General features: G+C 41.1%; 1 protein-coding gene across 3 annotated transcripts in view; it reads right to left on the reverse strand.

Annotated features, from left to right (window-relative positions):
- MGAT4D (MGAT4 family member D) overlaps positions 1–18,505 on the reverse strand; it is a 31,987-nt gene extending 13,482 nt beyond the window's left edge. For 2 of the 3 annotated variants that reach the window (XM_063415271.1, XM_063415272.1), the window contains exons 1-4: positions 11,919–12,462; positions 5,601–5,762; positions 3,805–3,945; positions 1,944–2,077 (exon numbers count right to left, since the gene is read on the reverse strand). In XM_063415271.1, coding sequence (XP_063271341.1) covers positions 1,944–2,077; positions 3,805–3,945; positions 5,601–5,762; positions 11,919–12,447 — 966 coding nt within the window. In that variant the 5' untranslated portion in view covers positions 12,448–12,462. Of the gene's footprint in view, positions 1–1,943; positions 2,078–3,804; positions 3,946–5,600; positions 5,763–11,918; positions 12,463–15,159; positions 15,249–16,285; positions 16,361–18,475 lie in introns of those variants that run through there. The other variant, XM_063415274.1, reaches the window with a different exon arrangement.
- Between the last annotated feature and the right edge of the window lie 31 nt (positions 18,506–18,536).

The following is an 18,536-nucleotide window of genomic DNA, read 5'->3' on the forward strand; positions in this document are numbered from 1 at the left end:
CAGTATGGGCCTTTCAAGCCAACCAAACTTCCACAGTAGTTCACCTTTGCTTCCAACCATCTCCAGCTGCCATTCCTGCACTTTGTTTTTCACTGCTTTTGCAGAAGGCCAAGCTAAAATTCTGTTCAGCTGTGCCAGTAAAGCACACCCATATAACTATCAGTAAAAAGAGCTGGTTTTGGTTAATCATCCAAAAATCACAACAGAGGCCCAAGGCTGATGAGAAAAATCACCTCAGCAAAATATTCTACAGTTAGTGATACCTAAAATTTTTATTTCGTTTCTTCCTAATATAACACACTTTGTTTGAAAATTTTGAGGACATTCATTACTGCTGCTTCATAAAAGTAACAGTTTGAGTGTGCCAAACATATCTGTTAACTACATTAAGAGTGCAAAGTTTTATGAATGTGATTTCTAAAGCAACGCAATAACTGTCTTAGGGTTCAGATTTTTCTTTAAATAAACAAATTGTTGAATATATTATTATTGTTACCAATTATATATTAAATTTGTAGTAAGTTAAAAAAGAAAAAAGTGAAGTCAAGAACTTTGATAAGAAAAAAAATACCCAGAACATAAAACTCAGTCAATAAGTTGCTCAATGTTAACTCATGATGTAAACATTTACTTTGATCTTTTAAAACTTTGTGAGGAAAGGAAGGTGTGGATTCATGACCAGTGAACACACCTGCCCTGCTCTCGTAATAAAATGTTCTTATCACCTCTCAGATCAGCATGGTTATCTCCAGTTTACCGCAGAAAAATGGAAGCTGTGAGAACATGACTTTGAGTTGGGAGAAAAGGAATAGTAATTTTTACAAGTTTAATCAAAATTGGCTGATAAGGACTATTACTACAACCACAGCTCCTGTTTGTTCAAAGTGTCACATTGGGATTCTCCACAGTGGGAAACTATTCAAAAGTAAACCTTAAAAACAGACAGACTCCTCTGAAGCCCTGTAATCAGAAGTTTGAATGGCAGCCAGGCAAAGCTCATCACTGCCAGGGCTCTTTATTGGGGAAAACCAACTGCAAAGCAAGTTCAGCTCCTAAAAGCTGTGCTGAAGAGGAATTAAAGCAAATAAAACTGATCCTGCATACTCATCACTGTGATCCAAACAGAAAAGTGGAAGTCATGGCTAAACGTATTAAAGTGAACTATACTCTGACACTTTTACACCTGTAAAAGTGATGACTAAATAATGAAAAATAGCAAATTATAGCTGTTAATACCTGGGTGAATTTAATGCTATGTAAGGACAAAGAAATATGAAGAATAAATATGAAGTCTGAATAATTGCACAGTCATTTTGCCTGCTAGAAGCAATTAGTAGCTAACTTCCTTCTGCAGCTTTTTTTTTTCTGATGTAATCAAGGCAGTTTTGAGTGAGGAAATAAAATGCATTTATCCCTTATATCTGACCTTGAGCACTGTTTACTTTCCCAAACATGCTTAAAGCTCTGAGCAGTTTTCTTTTGCATGGGAAATGCCAAAACACATGCAGAATGCTCCAGTGTGTTAAGATGCTTTGCAAGATATGCATTATCAAAGCAGCAGAGAAATAATTTGAACATTTGTAAAACTAAGTTTACTTTCTACAGGTTCTATGACACTTTTCTGTGGAGGACACTTTTACATTTCATTCTGGAAGCAGAAAACCTTTCTTTCAGAGATAAATAATGAGTTCATATGGTTTTGTTGGAAAATCTGACCCAACAACTCTTTTGGTAAAGGTAATATGACTTTTTACCCTTTGACCATCTACATTTCAGGTTTTTTTCCCCACATATGAACACTGAGGCAATAACTACTCACCATCTCCTCCAGCCCTGAAGAAATCCCTCCCAAAGGCAAATCTAACAGTGTTTTGCACTATTATATTTAGACACAAATCTCCAGATTGTCTATCAGCATTCTGCACCTCTCCATGCAAGCTTACCTCTGCTATAAAGATGATTATGATGCAGTCCTTCTCTTGCTCTTCAGACAGTTGGTACAGCAGGGAATGCAATGTATCAATCAGGTAATTTTGCTTTTCCCTTTTCACTGTAGGAATACCCATCACAAGGGAGACTGCAAAGAGAGAACACCCCAAGCTGTGTAACTTTAAGGGAAATTGAAATCACATTTTAATTTTGATTTGGTGTGACCATGCAGCTTGGTGACAGTGAATATTTCCTTAGCACTGTGACAGGATTTGCTCCACTCCCTGGAAGGAGAGACACCTCCAGCTATGTTTAGTTTAGAGACACCTGTGTCTGTGTTAGAAACACCAGGTCTGCTCTTGAGAAATTGGAGATATTGCTACAGAGGTGTTTGGTGCTGAGAATCAAAAGTGAGTATTCCAAAATAAGTGCTTGCTCTTGCTTTGGAGATCCAGGGAGGAAGGGCTGAACCAACACTGCTGCAGTGAGCAGGTTCTTGTAGAAGTGAATGCTGTGTATTTCAGAAAGGAATCCAATTCAACCATCCTTCTGAGCAGGTTAATTGATGTGCACCAATGGTTTTCATAGCATCAATGATGCTCATCAAAGAATTAAGATGTTACTGTTATTAAAAATAAAGGAAATGAAATTGTCTCTGGCAGAGACTCCACCAGTAGCAAACCTCTGCTGTACTACATTGTTAAACCATAAGCAGGATGTCTCTTTTTCCATTAGGATGGGCAGTACTTAAATCAGCAGCCAAAACCTGTGGAATCTTAGTCCTTGCAGATGATTTCTATTCACCAAAATCCCAGAAGCAGGTGAGGAAACAACAGTTTGAAATAAAAACTGGGTGCAATTGGTGACTTGTTTCTGACTTTAACTTCCACGCCAGTGTCAGCTCAAAAACACCAAAGCTCCAGTGTGTTAATGTTCCTTCCCAGCACATATCCTGATAAACCACTGGGGTTTATTTCAATTTACACACTGAAGGTCAACCTGCACTTACCAAACTATAGCCTTGCCATTGTGATTTTCCTGTACAAATAAAAGAAGATTAGACACGGAGTATTTATTTATTAGTGACACTGATCTATGGTGAGAACACATATCACATTGTACAATTAAGAAGAAGTCTGCAGAAAGTTTTCCATTGTCATGAGCATGACCCAGGGTTTGGGGTTTTTTTTAGTTAAATCAAAAACTCTGCCATTGTTTTTTCATATAAAATCATCCTAGAGAAAAGTAAAAAATTCAAACCAAAACAAAATACAAAACTCAGCAAAATGGTTGACCAGTTTCTTCTTTGTTTAATATTTTTGCAGGTTCCTTTTACCTGTCACATGTCAGTTAGGACAACACATTTAAAATTTATATTCTCGTTCACTGGAATTCATTATGATTTCTGCAAGTGTCAGCTGATTTCTCATGTGGATGAAAAAGCTACATTGAAGATATATTAAAATCCTTGAAATGATCACATCACCTTTCCCTTTGCTTCTCACACTGGCAAATTGAATGCATTGGAAATTCACCTTGGCTTCCTCATCCATACTAATTTTGTGGGGAAAAAATGTCAGCTACTGCATCTTAGCCATATGGATATCTGATTAAAAGAAAAAATAATCTGGTTTTTCAATTAAGATTATTTTTTATTGATATTTCAAAAGTTTTTCAGAATACTTTGAGATAAAGACTTGAAATAGGGGTGGGCATTTAAAAAATACTTTTGCTTTTGCCATTCAAATTCATTCAGCTTGGCAACATTAGAAAGTTAAGGGAGAAAATCCATTCCAAACTTTTGGGTATGCTTCATTGCTAGAAATTAATAAAAAATACAAATCTAGAAAATAGAAGCCAAACTTTATTTCCTACCTCCAGTTCTCTGTTGCCCAAAAATAACATTTGGGAAAATTGCATCTTCACATTCTTGAAGGTGAGGGAGGTAGTAGTACATATTTGTAAGGTGCATGGGGAGTTTTCTGGAGAGGTTTAAATCTTTCCATTTCACATCACCTTAAAGACACAACAAACAGAGATACACATAAAATAAAAAGCAAGCAGAGGAGCCTATTTCTTCACCTGTTTTGCCCCACTGAACACTGGCAGATTACCTCACACAAGGTTATTCAATCAGAACTATTCCTCAGAGGTGATTATATGTCATCTATATTACATTATATTAAATTGAGAATTTCCCAGTACAGCTCCTTCCCACTCAGGTGGTGGTACAGAGCTCCAAGCTTGAACATCCTGGGAATACCATCTGTATTTCCCTGTGTCTGCACACTTGCAGGACTGAGTCATCTTAAAACACAGTAAGTAGTTATTTTAAAAGCAGCAGTAAAAAACTGATTGATTTTGGTGGTTTTTTACACAGTTGGCAAGCAATTTTTAAATGAAAGAAACACAGATTCTGATTAATAGCCTTCTTAACTACTTAATAAACTTAAATATTTTTGTCAAAAAGTAACACATGGTGGTTTTCACAGCTCAAGCAAAAGTTCTCAGTTTATAAAAAGTCCCATGGTAAAAAGAATAACCATATACAGGCCTTTAAAAACTATTCAAGAAACAAAAGGCTAAAGCAGGGAAGAGAAAAGTAGGGATTTTATTTTTTTTTAAATACTTTAAAATAAAGATGAAAGCAACAGAACTTTTACTGATTGGGATGGAAGGTTGCTTTTCCCAAGAAATGCATCTAAGATAACTCTGCAAATTTACCACCCTTCAAAGTTACATACAAGAATCACAAAAAGCATCATCAGCTTTATTCACTCAGCTTACATTAAGAAAGGCAGAGGCTTACTGATTGGGCAATATTTTAAGTTTTTCAACTTCCAAAAGATACTCCCACTGAAAATTTGGATTAAAAAGAGATTTCCTGCCTTAGAGAATACAGTTAAAAATCCCACACACACATATATCTGCCCAGATATTTGTGTATGAGACAGAGACCCACAAGTCCTTCCACGCTGCTAAGCCATTAAATACACTGGAATTTTGTTGCATAGAAACCACCTTCACAACTTTTGAAGGATTTTCCTTCTTTATTTGGAACTAGTACCTATAGAGTTTAGTTCCATTGACTACAATAAACCTTTCAATTTAAACTGAACAGTCCCAGTGAATTAATATGGGATAATCAGACAAAGACTGGCAGGGCAGAACAGGAGAAGAAACAATTTTGACTATACAAAGAAGAAATGCACCTTGTTCCTTCTTCTCCTGTGACAGCCCTGGTTAATTCCCTGTTTTATTCTGATTATCAGCCTGCTGTACTGAATGAAAGTGAGGACTGGTAAATGATAATTTTCAGTCACACCCAGACTCTTTCTGAAGTTGGGGTATGCTGTGAAATGCCTCCAGCACAGAGAAGCCTCTTCTCGTTTCCCTTCTCTCCCCAGAAAAGAAGCTCTGCCCATCTCAACAGGGAGGAAAACAGATCCTGCACAATTACATTATTTATTTTAAGTGACAAAATCAAAATGTCAATCTACTGCATGTAACTGCAGTGTGCAGATATTCAGAGATGTACAACAGTCTGTAAGGCAAGGCAACTAAAAAGTTCAATTAAACAATGGGAAGAAACCAGATCACTAAACTTTAAATGTTAGTATCCTATAAAATACCCCAAAACCCAACAAAAACCAGAGAAAACTCCTACCAACCTGTGTGACTTTTTGTCATGTTCATCCTTCTTGCAACTATATGTTTAATTGCATCTAAGGCACTGCTCAGTTCGTGTGATCTTTTTTTATTTTCCTTTTCAGCATTCAATAGTCTTTGGTGAAGTTCCAGCAACTGGTCTTGGTACATATCTAAGTCATTTCCTGCAATAAGAACATAATTTCTTTTCTAAAAGGCGATTTATATGATGGAATGAAGTTAAAGGAATAGGAGATGGCCCAGCAGGTCACATCACCAAAGTGCATAAACAATAATAAAGCTTATTCAGGAGAAGAAGTAGCCTTGAAGAGCATTTAGAAGGTAAAGTTTAGGGAGCACAGCTGGGGAAAGGTAAATTGAGGACAAAACCAAGAACACAAAATCTATAATAAAGGAAATCCAAGTGAAAGACTGTGAGTTGCAGGGGAAGGTGCTACATTTTTCATTATTTACCTCATTAAAAATTTAAAGGATGTTTAATGAAATCTCATAAAATGAACGTTTCCTAAAATTTTTGACACTCTTAAAAATGTTTTGACTTGAAAGAAAGGCATTCATATCTACGAGTATGTTATACTATGGAGCTATGAACGTAAATTTAGCATTGCTGAAGGGAGGGGAAATCTGGATTATTTCAGCTTCATGCAACAAGACACTTCTACTGGATTGAAGTAGGCTCATCAGGAAAAGGTCAAGCTTTTGAACAACACTCTCAGGCACACGGTGTGACTCTGCACTCTGTGCAAGGCCAGGAGCTGGACTCAGTCATCCCTGTGGGTCCCTTCCATCTGAGCACATTCTGGGATTCTATGAAAGGCTTCTCCCCTTGGTGAGCTGAAGATGAATCGCTCTGATGGGCTAAGAGGTGTTCACTGAATTTCCCTTCTAGGAAAAGTCAGTGGGGCCACACCAGCTACAAGCCATGGGAGCAAAAAAACACCCAGCCACCTCCTAGACACAGTGAGAGCACTCAAAAGATTTTACAGTCAATTTTCAGCTCTGACTGTTAACCACACATTGGCATATGTGTACCTATGGATACTGTAATTCTAAGACAGCGACATTTAAAATGGTTTTAAATGTGCTCTTGTGTTATGCCCTAATAGATATATTTTATATGTATAAAATGTTCAGCACTGGAAATTGAAACTGTTTAGAAACAATACCAATCTCTACAGAAAATACTCACTCTAAAAGCCAACTGATTGTTTCTCTTAGCTCCACACATATATACTTCCTGTTTGATTATAAATGCTTCCAGTCTCATTAATGATTTCTGGCAATATCTAAGAGCTGTGGAACAATTCATCACTATCTCTTCCCAGCACTCAAACAGAAAAGTGGCAGAAGGGAGGCAAGAAAACACTTCAAAGCCCAGCAGTGACTCTTGTTCCTATTTCTTGTTTACAAGCTACATTGCTTATCATAGCCAAAGACCGTTTCTTTGAGAAACTGATATTTGGTTAATGGCCTCCTTAGAAGAAAACCATATAAGCACACTAACTGCAAAAGATCTTGTCATGGTCTGTGCTTGGAACCACTGCTCACTGCTGAGGTTAATGAGGCCCATTAAACCACTGAGGCATGCACTGCACTAATAACTGGCGTTGATTATCTCTCCATAACTGATCTAATATGAGATACCTTTCTCAATCTTGTTACACGCTTTGCATACTCAGGTTTTGTGCTCTCTGAGAAAGGAAGGAAAGAAAAAATCCCCAAACAATGCCTCTGTCTCAGGGCAGAACAGCAAGCAAACACCTAAATTCAACAATGTGCATTACCTTTAACTAGTTTGTTTAGAGTCTTACAGCACAGGATTGTGTTTTCCAAAATGTTAGAGACATCTGCTCGCCTTTCACAGTGTCCACATCAGGACCCACAGGCAGTGGAGGGACTTTGCATTAACCCAGGGATATTAAAGAAAAGCACTGTGCCAGAAATTTGGGGCAGGGGAGACAGAATTCCTCTATTCCCATACAGGGCAGACTGGGAAGAGAATCTGAATACTTTCAGTATTAAAACAAGCACACACCTTACAGAGTTATTGGCAAAGTTAATAACTGGGTTTTAAAAGCTCACAATATTGTCTAATGATCAGGGACTCAGTCTTGAGTTTGGCACAGAATATTTTTTACTGAACAATTTGCATGCTGTGTCTAACTGAAGACAGATAAGGAAACTTGTTTCAAAGAAACTACAACTTAAGCTCTAATAATATTTTCTTAAATGTTGGTAAACAATCCTCATTGTAGACTTGAATCTTTTCCTACATTAGAAGGTAGTGAAAGATCTTAAAACCTTCAGTCAGAACATCACCATATAAGAAAGCAATATTATTAAAAAAGTGAAAAAATATAGAAATTGAATGGATATTGTATAGTGTTTGCCCATAATTGATATACTTTGGTTTTAAGGTAGTACTCATTCACTTCAAGCAATTGCTATTGCTTTGCTCTGGTTGGTATTTTAAATATTTTACTTCTCTTCCTGAGGTAGTAACAACTACTAAATTATACACACATTTAGTTAAATGCCTACCCACCAACTAAAGTATTTCTAGACAAAACTCTGTTCCTCAAGAGTCAGTGCACAACACCAGGAAAGCAGGAAGGCCATATGTTTACACTTGTTTAAGTCCAGGTGATGATGAGACACTGCCCAGCAAACAAAGAGAGGTCTGAAATGCTCCTTTATCCCTTTCTCTACAAAACACAACAATAGCTGGCCTCCTTCCTACCACAAGATTTATGGCTAAATTCCTCTACTCTTTAGGCACAGTCCTGCCTGAAGTAAAAGTAAAAAGCAGCAGAATCTTCATTTAGTAAATTACACACTTGGAAGCCAATAAAACTATACAGCTTTTCTAAGTCTTGGATATGAATTTTGATATCAAATTTGGGACCAGTAAATACTAAGCTTCAAGTGGACCATTTGAGGCTGTTGGGGAGGTTTTTTAATGCCAAAATGCAGAACTACACAAAGAAACTGAGTAAGCAATTGATAGACAGAAAAACTCTTTCCTTATCACACCGTGCATTGCAGCCAAACCCAACTGCATGTTGAGACAAAACCCAAACGTGCAATAACCTCTGTTTGCTCTCAGTGTCACTGGAAGGAGATGTGCACGTGAAGGGCAGACACAGCCCACAAGGCAGCTGGGAAAAGTGGGGTTAAACCCAGCCTGGCAGCCCTAGAGAAGAGAGGAAGATTGGATTTTGCATGTTGAGAAATCTGGATAAGCTGTATGGGCTGAATGAGAGCAGTGTAATTCAGGATTTATCAAATCTGTCAATTTGCCACTATTTCATTGAAGCTTCGAGCCAGAGCATGAGAGCTGGGACTGGGCAGGAAACCTGCAAAGAACTCCATCACAAATGGCAGGATCTGCTGAGGACCTGCACTGGCTGCACAGCTGAACAGAGCAGAACACCACAGGCAGAAGATGACTGGAAATACAAGAAATGTGTGATTGGTGTCTGGCATAACATGTACATTACTGTATTTCAACGAGGAAAAAAGATACTTTCATCAGAAATACCTCTTTAACTTTCTGCAATGATGAAACTCTCCTCCCCCCACCCCCCAATTTGTGGAACAAATTCAAAGTGTAAATGTTAAAAAAATGGATGATCCTTATATATACTTCTGTGAATGTAATTGTATGATCAGCCTCTGTCTTGTTCATCCCACCTCAAAGAAACAACTAAAGAAATTCAGGTTTCACAATGTTTGACTCCACATGTGTCTACTGACATGCCTAGATCCTTGTGACATCATATTTCAGCATCAACTCCTCTTAACTTCCAGGCAAAGCTTACTTTTAATTTGCTTGGACAAAGGATCCTACAAATTTAGGTGAAGAGGGCAGCAACATGTTACAAATCAATTCAAAGGGATTCAATCTTGTAACCCTTGAGAGCCACATGAAGAGGCATTGCCTAAAGAGATTATCTGATTTACTTACAAAAATTTCACTGCTGTACAGCAAAGACACCAACATTTCTTTTTATTCAGGAACAGTTGCCTCTGAAGAAACTTTATGTAAGCTCATCATGAGTTTATAATGTGGTTTTGCCTTCTGTTTTTCAAGTGAGGAAAAAACTGCTACCTCCTTACGTTTACTCTATTGTTTTATGTACCTGTGATTTAGGTTTAGCAACATCTAAGCAGAGATATCTGCCTGTTTTAAGGGCAAAAGATTAATTTGAAATCACTTTCTTCAACAAACACCCTGTGACAACAACAGAGCATTAGTGGGTTTGCTCCCAATGCTTCTCTCTCTGTAGAAAAAGACAACAACTTTTGTTGTTGTTACCTATGGCTGGCTGTTCTTAAGGTTTTCTGGATGAGTAGAAGGCTTATCTTCTAACACCCCTTGGGAGCAAAGGCAATATTTACAGTAAAATTAACATAATTCAAAGTCATGTATTGCTACTTCCTCCTTTAGTTACTGATAATAAATTTTATTTACATGTTTGGGAGTTACTGAGCTTAAGAGAGTCTTTTAGGCTTTAGACTACACATTCACATATGCAATGAACAAAAGTTTGCTAAAAAAAGAAATGCTAATAATAATATTAATTAGGAAAATTATACCATCTGAGAGGAATTAGTTGCTCAGTTTAGTGGAGGAGGAGCCAACTGTGGAAATAGAAGTTAAGACAACACATAAACACCTCAACACAATTATCCCTCTTTCCCAAAACAAACAAACACAAATAAAAATCCCCAAGCAAAACAGCCTAGTGTGAAATGTCATCAGAAAAACGTCAAAAAGAAAATGAAATGAAAAGGTAATGTCAGCAATGAGGAGTCCCAAAACAGGAGCCACAAGACAACACAGTGGTATCTGCAGATTGGACAAACACTCTCATTCTGACATCTCTTGGATCTTCCTCTCCAAAGACACACCCTTCATTTTTCCTTCCTCACTCCTAGCAGGACTGCCACTGAAGAAAACATAAAATGTAAGGCAAACAACCATACAGGAGGATCAGCACTGCCTTGACTCTACTCAATATGCCATTGTTGGGCCAAGATCTCTACCACTGCTTCCAGTTATTACACGAATAATTAATATAAACAAATTATCTGCTAGCTGCAGCGGTGTTCATCCCAGAAATTACTAATTGGTTTATTCTAATTCTTCTGCACCTGTAAAACCAAACCTATTACAAAGGTGGATGTAGGAAGCACTCAAAGCTCCACTCTCTTTCCCTCACCCCAAACTAACCACCCCCTCACCCATAACAAGAAATGTCTCAAGTCTCAGAGATACTGTTTGGAAAGACCTTCTCATTTCTTCTCATTTTATCTTTCCTATGTTGGCTCAGAGAATCTTAGACATGGCTTTATATAGATTTATCTGGCATGTGCCACCTATATAACCTACTAAGAAGACAGTCTATCGTTTTAAAGTTTAGAAACAAAATATAAAAGTTCAGTGTTTTTTCTCTGTATTCTGGTCCTGGAAATATGCACAGGAAAAAGTGACTACGTGAGGCACAAACACAATTGCAGGATGGATAATGCCACTTTATCCTCCCCAACAATAAAATCAAAACCACTTTTAAAAGTGACAGCCCCAACAATCACGTTTAGATGTTTCTTTCCATCTTAATGCAAGCAGCTTGTTAGAAATAGAGTTGGAAAAAAGAAAAAAAGAGGGGAAAAAAGTTTAAAAGAAACTTTTATTGTTTCTTATATTTAGGGTTGTATTTTTAATAGGGGTAGCACGGCCCAAGGTTCCAATCCTGTAAGCTGCTTGGCAAGGCTGTGCCACGACCCCGGGAGAACCGACGAGACCCGCATGCCCAACCTCACACGCGGCCAAGCCTCGGGGCACACACACACACAGCGTCCTTATCTGCCCAGCGCGCCCGAGAGCCGAGCGGGTGCGGAGCTCCGGGAGGGGATGAGGGATCCGCCGAACCCCGGCCATGCCCGGCCCGGACCCGCACGACGGCCGGGGCCACCGCGGTGCCCGGTACCGCCGGATGGGCAGAGCCGGACGGGCAGAGCCGGGCTGGGCAGAGCCGGGCAGAGCCGGGCAGAGCCAGAGCCGGGCTGGGCAGCGCCGGGCTGAGCAGAGCCGGACGGGCAGAGCCGGGCTGAGCAGAGCCGGGCTGGGCAGCGCCGGGCTGGGCAGAGCCGGGCTGAGCAGCGCCGGTCGGGCAGAGCCGGGCTGGGCAGAGCCGGGACGGGCAGAGCCGCACTGCCCCGACGGCCCGGCGAAAGGGGCACAGCAAGCTCCAGCGCGCCCCCCGCCCTTCGCGCCCCGCACAGACAGCAGGGGCGCCCCCGCCGCCCGCTCTCACCTGGGCTCCCCCGCCACACCGCGTACCACAACAGCAGAGGGAAGGCGGCGCCGAGGCACAGCGCCGGCAGCACCTGCCCGAGCCGCAGCCGCATCTCCCGCGGGCGCTGCCCGCACCGCCGCCGCCGCCGCCGCCGCCGCCCGGGCACCGCGGGCCGGGCGCGTCCGCGCTGCCCTGCCCTGCCCTGCCCTGCCCGCCCCCTCCGCCGAGGGCCGGGGCACGTCCTGCCTCGCCGCTCGCCGGGCGGGGCCGCCCAGCTCTCCCGCTGCACAGCGGCGTTCCCCGAGCACGGGTGCCCGTCCCCTGGGCGCTTTGCGTGTCCGCACCGACGGGCACCGCTCCTCCTGCCGCCCGCCCGTACCCCGGGACACACCGGCCCGGTGAACAAGTGCCCCCGGGAATTCCCGCTGTAAAGCCCCTGGCAGAGCCCTGCCCTGCCCTCAGCCTCTGACTGCGGCAGGTACAGACCCTTTCCACGACACAAACCCCTCAGCCGGCACTTCGGCAGGTGCTGTGCAGCCCAGGTCATTGCATTGAAAGGAATAGGATGAACGTGTCTTTACAAACAGATGTGTGAATCTGCGTGAAAATAGGGCCAGAGAGTGCAGATACGGAGCTAGAGGAAGAAACCACCATTTCAGAAAATGTTACTAATTGACAAGGACTACGGCTCTGCCGAGGCCATGCTGGATTCCCGAACTTCGAAAAGAAGGATAAAGACTTGATAGAACTTATGCAAGGGGTGGTGTGTGTGTGTGTGCATGTGTTAAGGGGGACATAACAGGCGAATCAAGAAGTCTGCACCTTCCAAATACCGCAGCCAGTGGGGAAAGAAAGAGGGTGATGTGGCTGGGAAAATCAGGATAACAAGGCAGTTGTGCCCTCCAACAATTTGAGAGACCCCATGGGAAATGCCTCATGGCCTCTCCCTTTGTTCATGAATAAAGCTACGGGACTCCTCTGTCTCCTTTTTGGACATAAACCTCTTGTGATGTGAATTTTTTTCTGCACAACACAGTAATGGCCAACGTTATTTTGCTCATTTAAAACCAATGGGGCATTTGTTTGCATATTGCTTATAAGATTGTATCAGGAAAGCCATGCTGTGTGCAATTAACACATGCATTTAGCAGAGTCACAGAATCAGGTAAATAAACCCAGCTTTTGAGTTCACCTTTGAAGAGGAAGGAGGCCAAGCAGCTGCAAAATCTAACCTGATGAAAGTCTAGTGGTACACTGGTAGCTCTACACTGGTATAATTATATATATTATATATTATATTTCAGCTATTGTACCTTGCTTCACACGCCTGTTTGCCTTTTTAGGTCTGCAGCAATCCATAAGAAAACAAAAAAGTAGTCACTGTTTAGAATACATCTTCTACAACAGAGTCTATAAAGAGAATGGATACCTTATTTACCAAGGTTCCTGGAACCACTTACAGCAACACAGCTCTAATAGAGCCACCTAAATTTTATAAGAAAAGATGTTTGATCAGCAGGTGTTTAGTGGCTTTTGCTTGGACATGTTCTCTACCTGCTCACAAATCTACCTTTCATTCTACACCTATGATAAAGAAAAAATGGTTTCCTATTCTGTGTTGCAAGCATGCAAAGGACAGCTTCAGAAATCACACTGGACTTTGGCAGCCCTCAAAAGCAATAAGCTTTTTGCTATCTAAAGTGTTATCTACTTCCTTAATGTATTACTAGCATATTGAATTCGGTGCCTTATTTACCCTGGGGACGTAGTATTTTAGCTAATTTGTTTTCTAAAAATATGCTTGTATTATTAATACAGTATCTCTTCCTTCCTTTTCTCTCCTTGCTTATTTAACAATTTACCTCATTTTGTACCAAACCCCCAAATCGTTTGTGAGGGTGTGGTGCAAAACAGTGAGAAATCCTACAACAGTTGTGCTGGAGTCCTAATGTCAGTGCTGCCTTTATGTGCCCCTCTTTATCCTAACAACAATATAACTATGTCCTTTTTGGAAATCTCAGACCTCACAAACTGTACATTGCAGCTCTGGCAAGGTTACTGTGACCTTCTTGTGTTTGAATTATGATATGGATGGGTTTATATCTCTGTTTACTAATTACTTTGAGTTATAAATGTTATTATTCATTAGAAATGCAGGAGACTGCTAGTAGCCTGTGTCAGTATACACATGAACTAAAAATCTCAGTGTGGCTCCATAAATTACTGTGAAGAGCTCACTACTCCTGTCCTGTACTCATTTGTTATAAACTTCCCTCTACCTTCAGCTTCTGTGCCTTTGAATTTTTTTTTTTTTGAGAAATCTTTTTAAGCTACACATTGGCTATGCATTTATAACTGGCTAATGAGATGCAATGCAATCACAATGCAATCCTCTTCCCTTCTGCCTCCCCATCACCATTTAATTTCCCTCTCCCAGTTAATAAACTAAAAGCTCAGGGCACTGATTTTGATGGAGGGTCAATGTAGATTTTGGCACGTTTGCAGTAAAATAGAGATTTAGAACTAAGAGGAACAAATGAGCATTAAATATGCCTCAAGTAATGAATAAAATGTCTCTATTGGTTGGTGTCCTATCTGTAATAAAGCCAAAGCTAACATGTGAATGATGCAGTAGAGTAGGAGGGGCTGCTGAAGATAAGACCAACAGAAATCTGACACATGTTTAATTTTAGCTTATGTTCAGAGCAAGTAAGGAAAAAAAAAAGACAAGACCATCACATATTTCCAGAAACTAATAACAAACAGACACAGTGTTCAGGGAATGCCCACGGAGACTGCCACTGACTGCATTTGATATTATTTATTAAGGCAGCAGATACAGTTACTCAGCCATGCTGAGTTGTGGGGACCATTTACTTGATGCTCACTTCACAGACTAGCTCATTAACTTACAATGAGGTAATGCATTAAGTTTCCTCAAAATAAAAATCAAAAATCTCCTGTCTGAAACCTTGATGAGCTTCCACTGCACATGGACATGCTGCACACAGGGTCCCTTATCTTTCACACTATCTCCCTCCCGGGGCTCTCTGCACATGTTATTTCACATGCTCAAGAACTGTGTACAACTGGAACAAGTTGTGCTGGGAGTTTTGGGGGGTGTTAATTGTTTCAGAGGAGTTTTACCTCCCATCAGAAGACTTTCTGTATTTTTGGCAAATGGATCACCCTTAAAAAGACCTGTAACCTGTAATACTTGAACACTCAGCAAGTGATTCAGAGGACTGGTTCTCCTTACCTGCAAGAGAGGGTTCCTAGGCTTGTCCTTGTGCTTTGTCTCTTCTTGCTCAGATGTTTACTCCACATTTTTAAACGGTTCTCACACATCTGTGTGCAAGCAAGAGTAGAGATAAGAAACATTAAAATAAATATTTGACAAAACACAGGATCCTGGCTGAGCCAAGCAGTGGATTATTTTGCATGTCCTTCATGTGCAAAGGTAGATGAACAAAGAATGATTAGTAATAACAGGTAATAGTTGCTGCCATGGAAAGTTTTCTGACTAGATAAAGCTCCAACTGTTACTGCTGGTCATTTGCTCTGCTGTCACCCAAGAAGTGGGATTTTAAAAGTAAACAGGTTATGATCTTTACTTCAACCAAAGCCTCTTTGAACATAAGTCTTAAAGGCAGAACAAGTTCCACTACTGAACACAAGAGGTAGGTAGAATTTTTTTTCTACACCATGGTATTTTTGACTGTCCTACTATAATTTATTAATTGACTGAACATGATGATGCAGAAGCATCTTGCAGGATTTGAGTGCTAACATTTGTACAAATTCAAACATGCTTGCTGTTTTGCAATATACAAAAAGCTGTGGAAAAAACTGTCAAAAAAAGAGTGCTATAATGTGGGGAGACAGTGCTGAAGGCAATCTTGCCCCTGATATATTGGAGCTTTGTTAATTACCAAAGGGTGGGAACAGCCTTGCCCTCACAGCTATGGGTGTGACAAAAGAGTGAATTTGCTGGCTGGAGTTAGTTGGGGTCTGCTGGCCCTACTCTGAGGAGGGAGGGACAGACAGACAGACAGACAGGAGCTTGTGTGAGGGACAGAAAGGGTGACACATTGTACAAGGGACAGACAGGGTGAGGTGGCTGTGCTGGGGACAGGAAGGAGAGAGTTGGAACTGCAAAACTCAAATTTTACCAAAGCACTCTGAGTGTCGTGGCCGTCTCTACAACCACACTATAATATTTTTAAATAATTAATTAGGTTACAGATTTTACTTTAAAATACAGATTTAAAGAGAAGAAAACTTATGAGCAAAAATAAGTGTAAGACTAAAACTTGCATCTTTTAAATTCACATTTCAGAAGTGCCTAATTTTTAAACCAAGACCTTAAAATGTGTCAGGCTTACCTCAGTGAATCTAATGATATCACAGAGAAGTGTTGTGCAATGTACTGTCAACAGCAGACACTCCACACATCAGTCCTGGAGAATGGAAGCATAGAGAACTGAGAAAACAATAATCCTGTACTGTGTGTATGTGTTATTACAGTAAATCACAGTAGGAAGTGGAACAAATTCCAAATGTGTAGTAAAAGTTACTTTGGTTCTTCACATTCCACACAAAATGTAATTTCTGTTTAAGTATAAATATAATGAAAAATTATTCATATTGTAATGAAGATATTTAATCCCTTAAAAGATTCCATGGAAAGTGAAACCCTTGAAGCAGCAGCACAGTTTAACTCTGGTATTAAAAAATCAACAAAAGTCTCATCAGCCAGAAATTTCCCTGTGTTATTTGTGTAGGGCCACGCTTTAAGGATGCACCTGCTGGACTTCCTAAAATTCCAGCAGCTCAGACTTTTAATGAACCACCTCAGTGCAATCCATGAGTGGCCATAAAGACTGTCAGGAAGAACAGTTGTTTCATATACAAGCTAAGTGGGAGCTGTAGCTTACACCCAGGTCCTGCAATACACATAAATTTCTTTCCTCCAGTTTCTGCTACCAGTTCTTAGGCACTGGATCTTTGATTTTTTTTTTTTTTTAAATATGTATTTCCTGGGATTTGGCCACCTTGGAACAACTTATACACAGGTAATATGATAAAATCATCATCTTGTCACCAAGTAAGAATACTTTTAAACAGAGATAAATACTTTCAAGCTGATTTTCACACAATGCTCCAATGCTTTGAAAGTCAGAGTGCTCCCTAAGCTCTTACACTGCCTCTGAACATGCAACATGTTAAAAGTTGCAGTTTTGAAGAGAAGGAAGAAGATATGCTAACAATTGAAGTTCACACATCAGTGGTTTCCCCACATGAAACTCTGCACCCCTGGGAGTGTAGGAACCTAGAGAGAGGATGCCAAACCAGTTGGTCCATGCTCTGAAATCCCCTGTGGGACCCAGGCCAGCAGAGCTGCCGTGTGGCTTTTGATTTCGTGTAAAATTACCTCACTTTCCACACATCAAAAAATAGCATCAGAATGCAGTCAAACGAGTCTGCCAGCTCCCTTTCAACACTCCAAATTTTGCATACAATTCTGTGTTCAACCAATGTTTACTGAAACAATCAATTATAATACAATGGAAGAAGTGACTGAAACTAAGTGGAGCACTCAGGCTGAACCTCCATTCAGCAAAGGCAGGGCAGGATCCATGGCAACACACTCCTTAAAACCATCTAGCCCAACTGTTGCAAGATGTGGAATATATAAAAATTTCCTTAAGAGCATCCTTTGGTGTTTTGATCTTTATCTACTTTCAAGTCTAATCAGCAAGAGGAAAGATTTAATTCATGAAACAGCGAGCACCCAACAAGCTCTAGGTGATGTACAGGTGTTAGGAAAACAAATTACTTTTTGGTGGAATTGTCTTGTTAAGGTTTAGGGCTGGACAAGCTTCAATGCTCTCAGGCCCAGGGGAGGTTAACAAAGCTGGGGAAGAAGGATGCACCGCTGAGGACACAGCAGCTGTCCCACAGGGCACCCAAAGGATGCGGAATTCAGGGGCACAAACAGAAACAAATGAAAGGCAGAAACAAATGAAAGGCAGAAACAAATGACGAGAACTCAGAAATTGTGCTGAAATGGGCTCCAGGTGTGTCACAGGTAATCACGGCAGGGGCAGATCCCGACCCACCCACAGAGCACCGAGCCCAAAAACCCACCGGCCCAAAGGGAGAGACTGAGCACGGGATTAATTAGCGTGAGAGGACAGAATCATTAACCAGCAGAAGATAGAACACTAATTAGTAACTGAACTGTGTAACCTGCAGCCAATGAACACTAACCCCTTTGTTTGCTAAAACGTATGATTAGCAAAGTTATGAGAGTCGGGGCGCTTGATCTGTGCATTATCAGGGATCACCCAGGGTTGTGCAACTCTGAAACAGACACTCCATGTCCCTCACGGGTGTGCTTGATGCACTCGGGGCGATCCGTCCGGTTTTTGCCCGGCGGGGTAGGAGGCGGGAGAGGGGGCAGGAGCGCCTCACGCCGCCAAAGGCCACCGGGAGAGGCGAACTCCCCCGAGCCCCTCACGCCGCCAAAGGCACCGGGAGAGGCGAACCCCTCCCGAGCCCCTCACGCCGACAAAGGCACCGGGGAAGGCGAACCCCTCCCGCCGGCACTTCCGCCGCGGCCGTGCCCGCGAT

Source organism: Prinia subflava, chromosome 18 (genome assembly GCF_021018805.1).
Source record: "Prinia subflava isolate CZ2003 ecotype Zambia chromosome 18, Cam_Psub_1.2, whole genome shotgun sequence".
Lineage (NCBI taxonomy): Eukaryota > Metazoa > Chordata > Aves > Passeriformes > Cisticolidae > Prinia > Prinia subflava.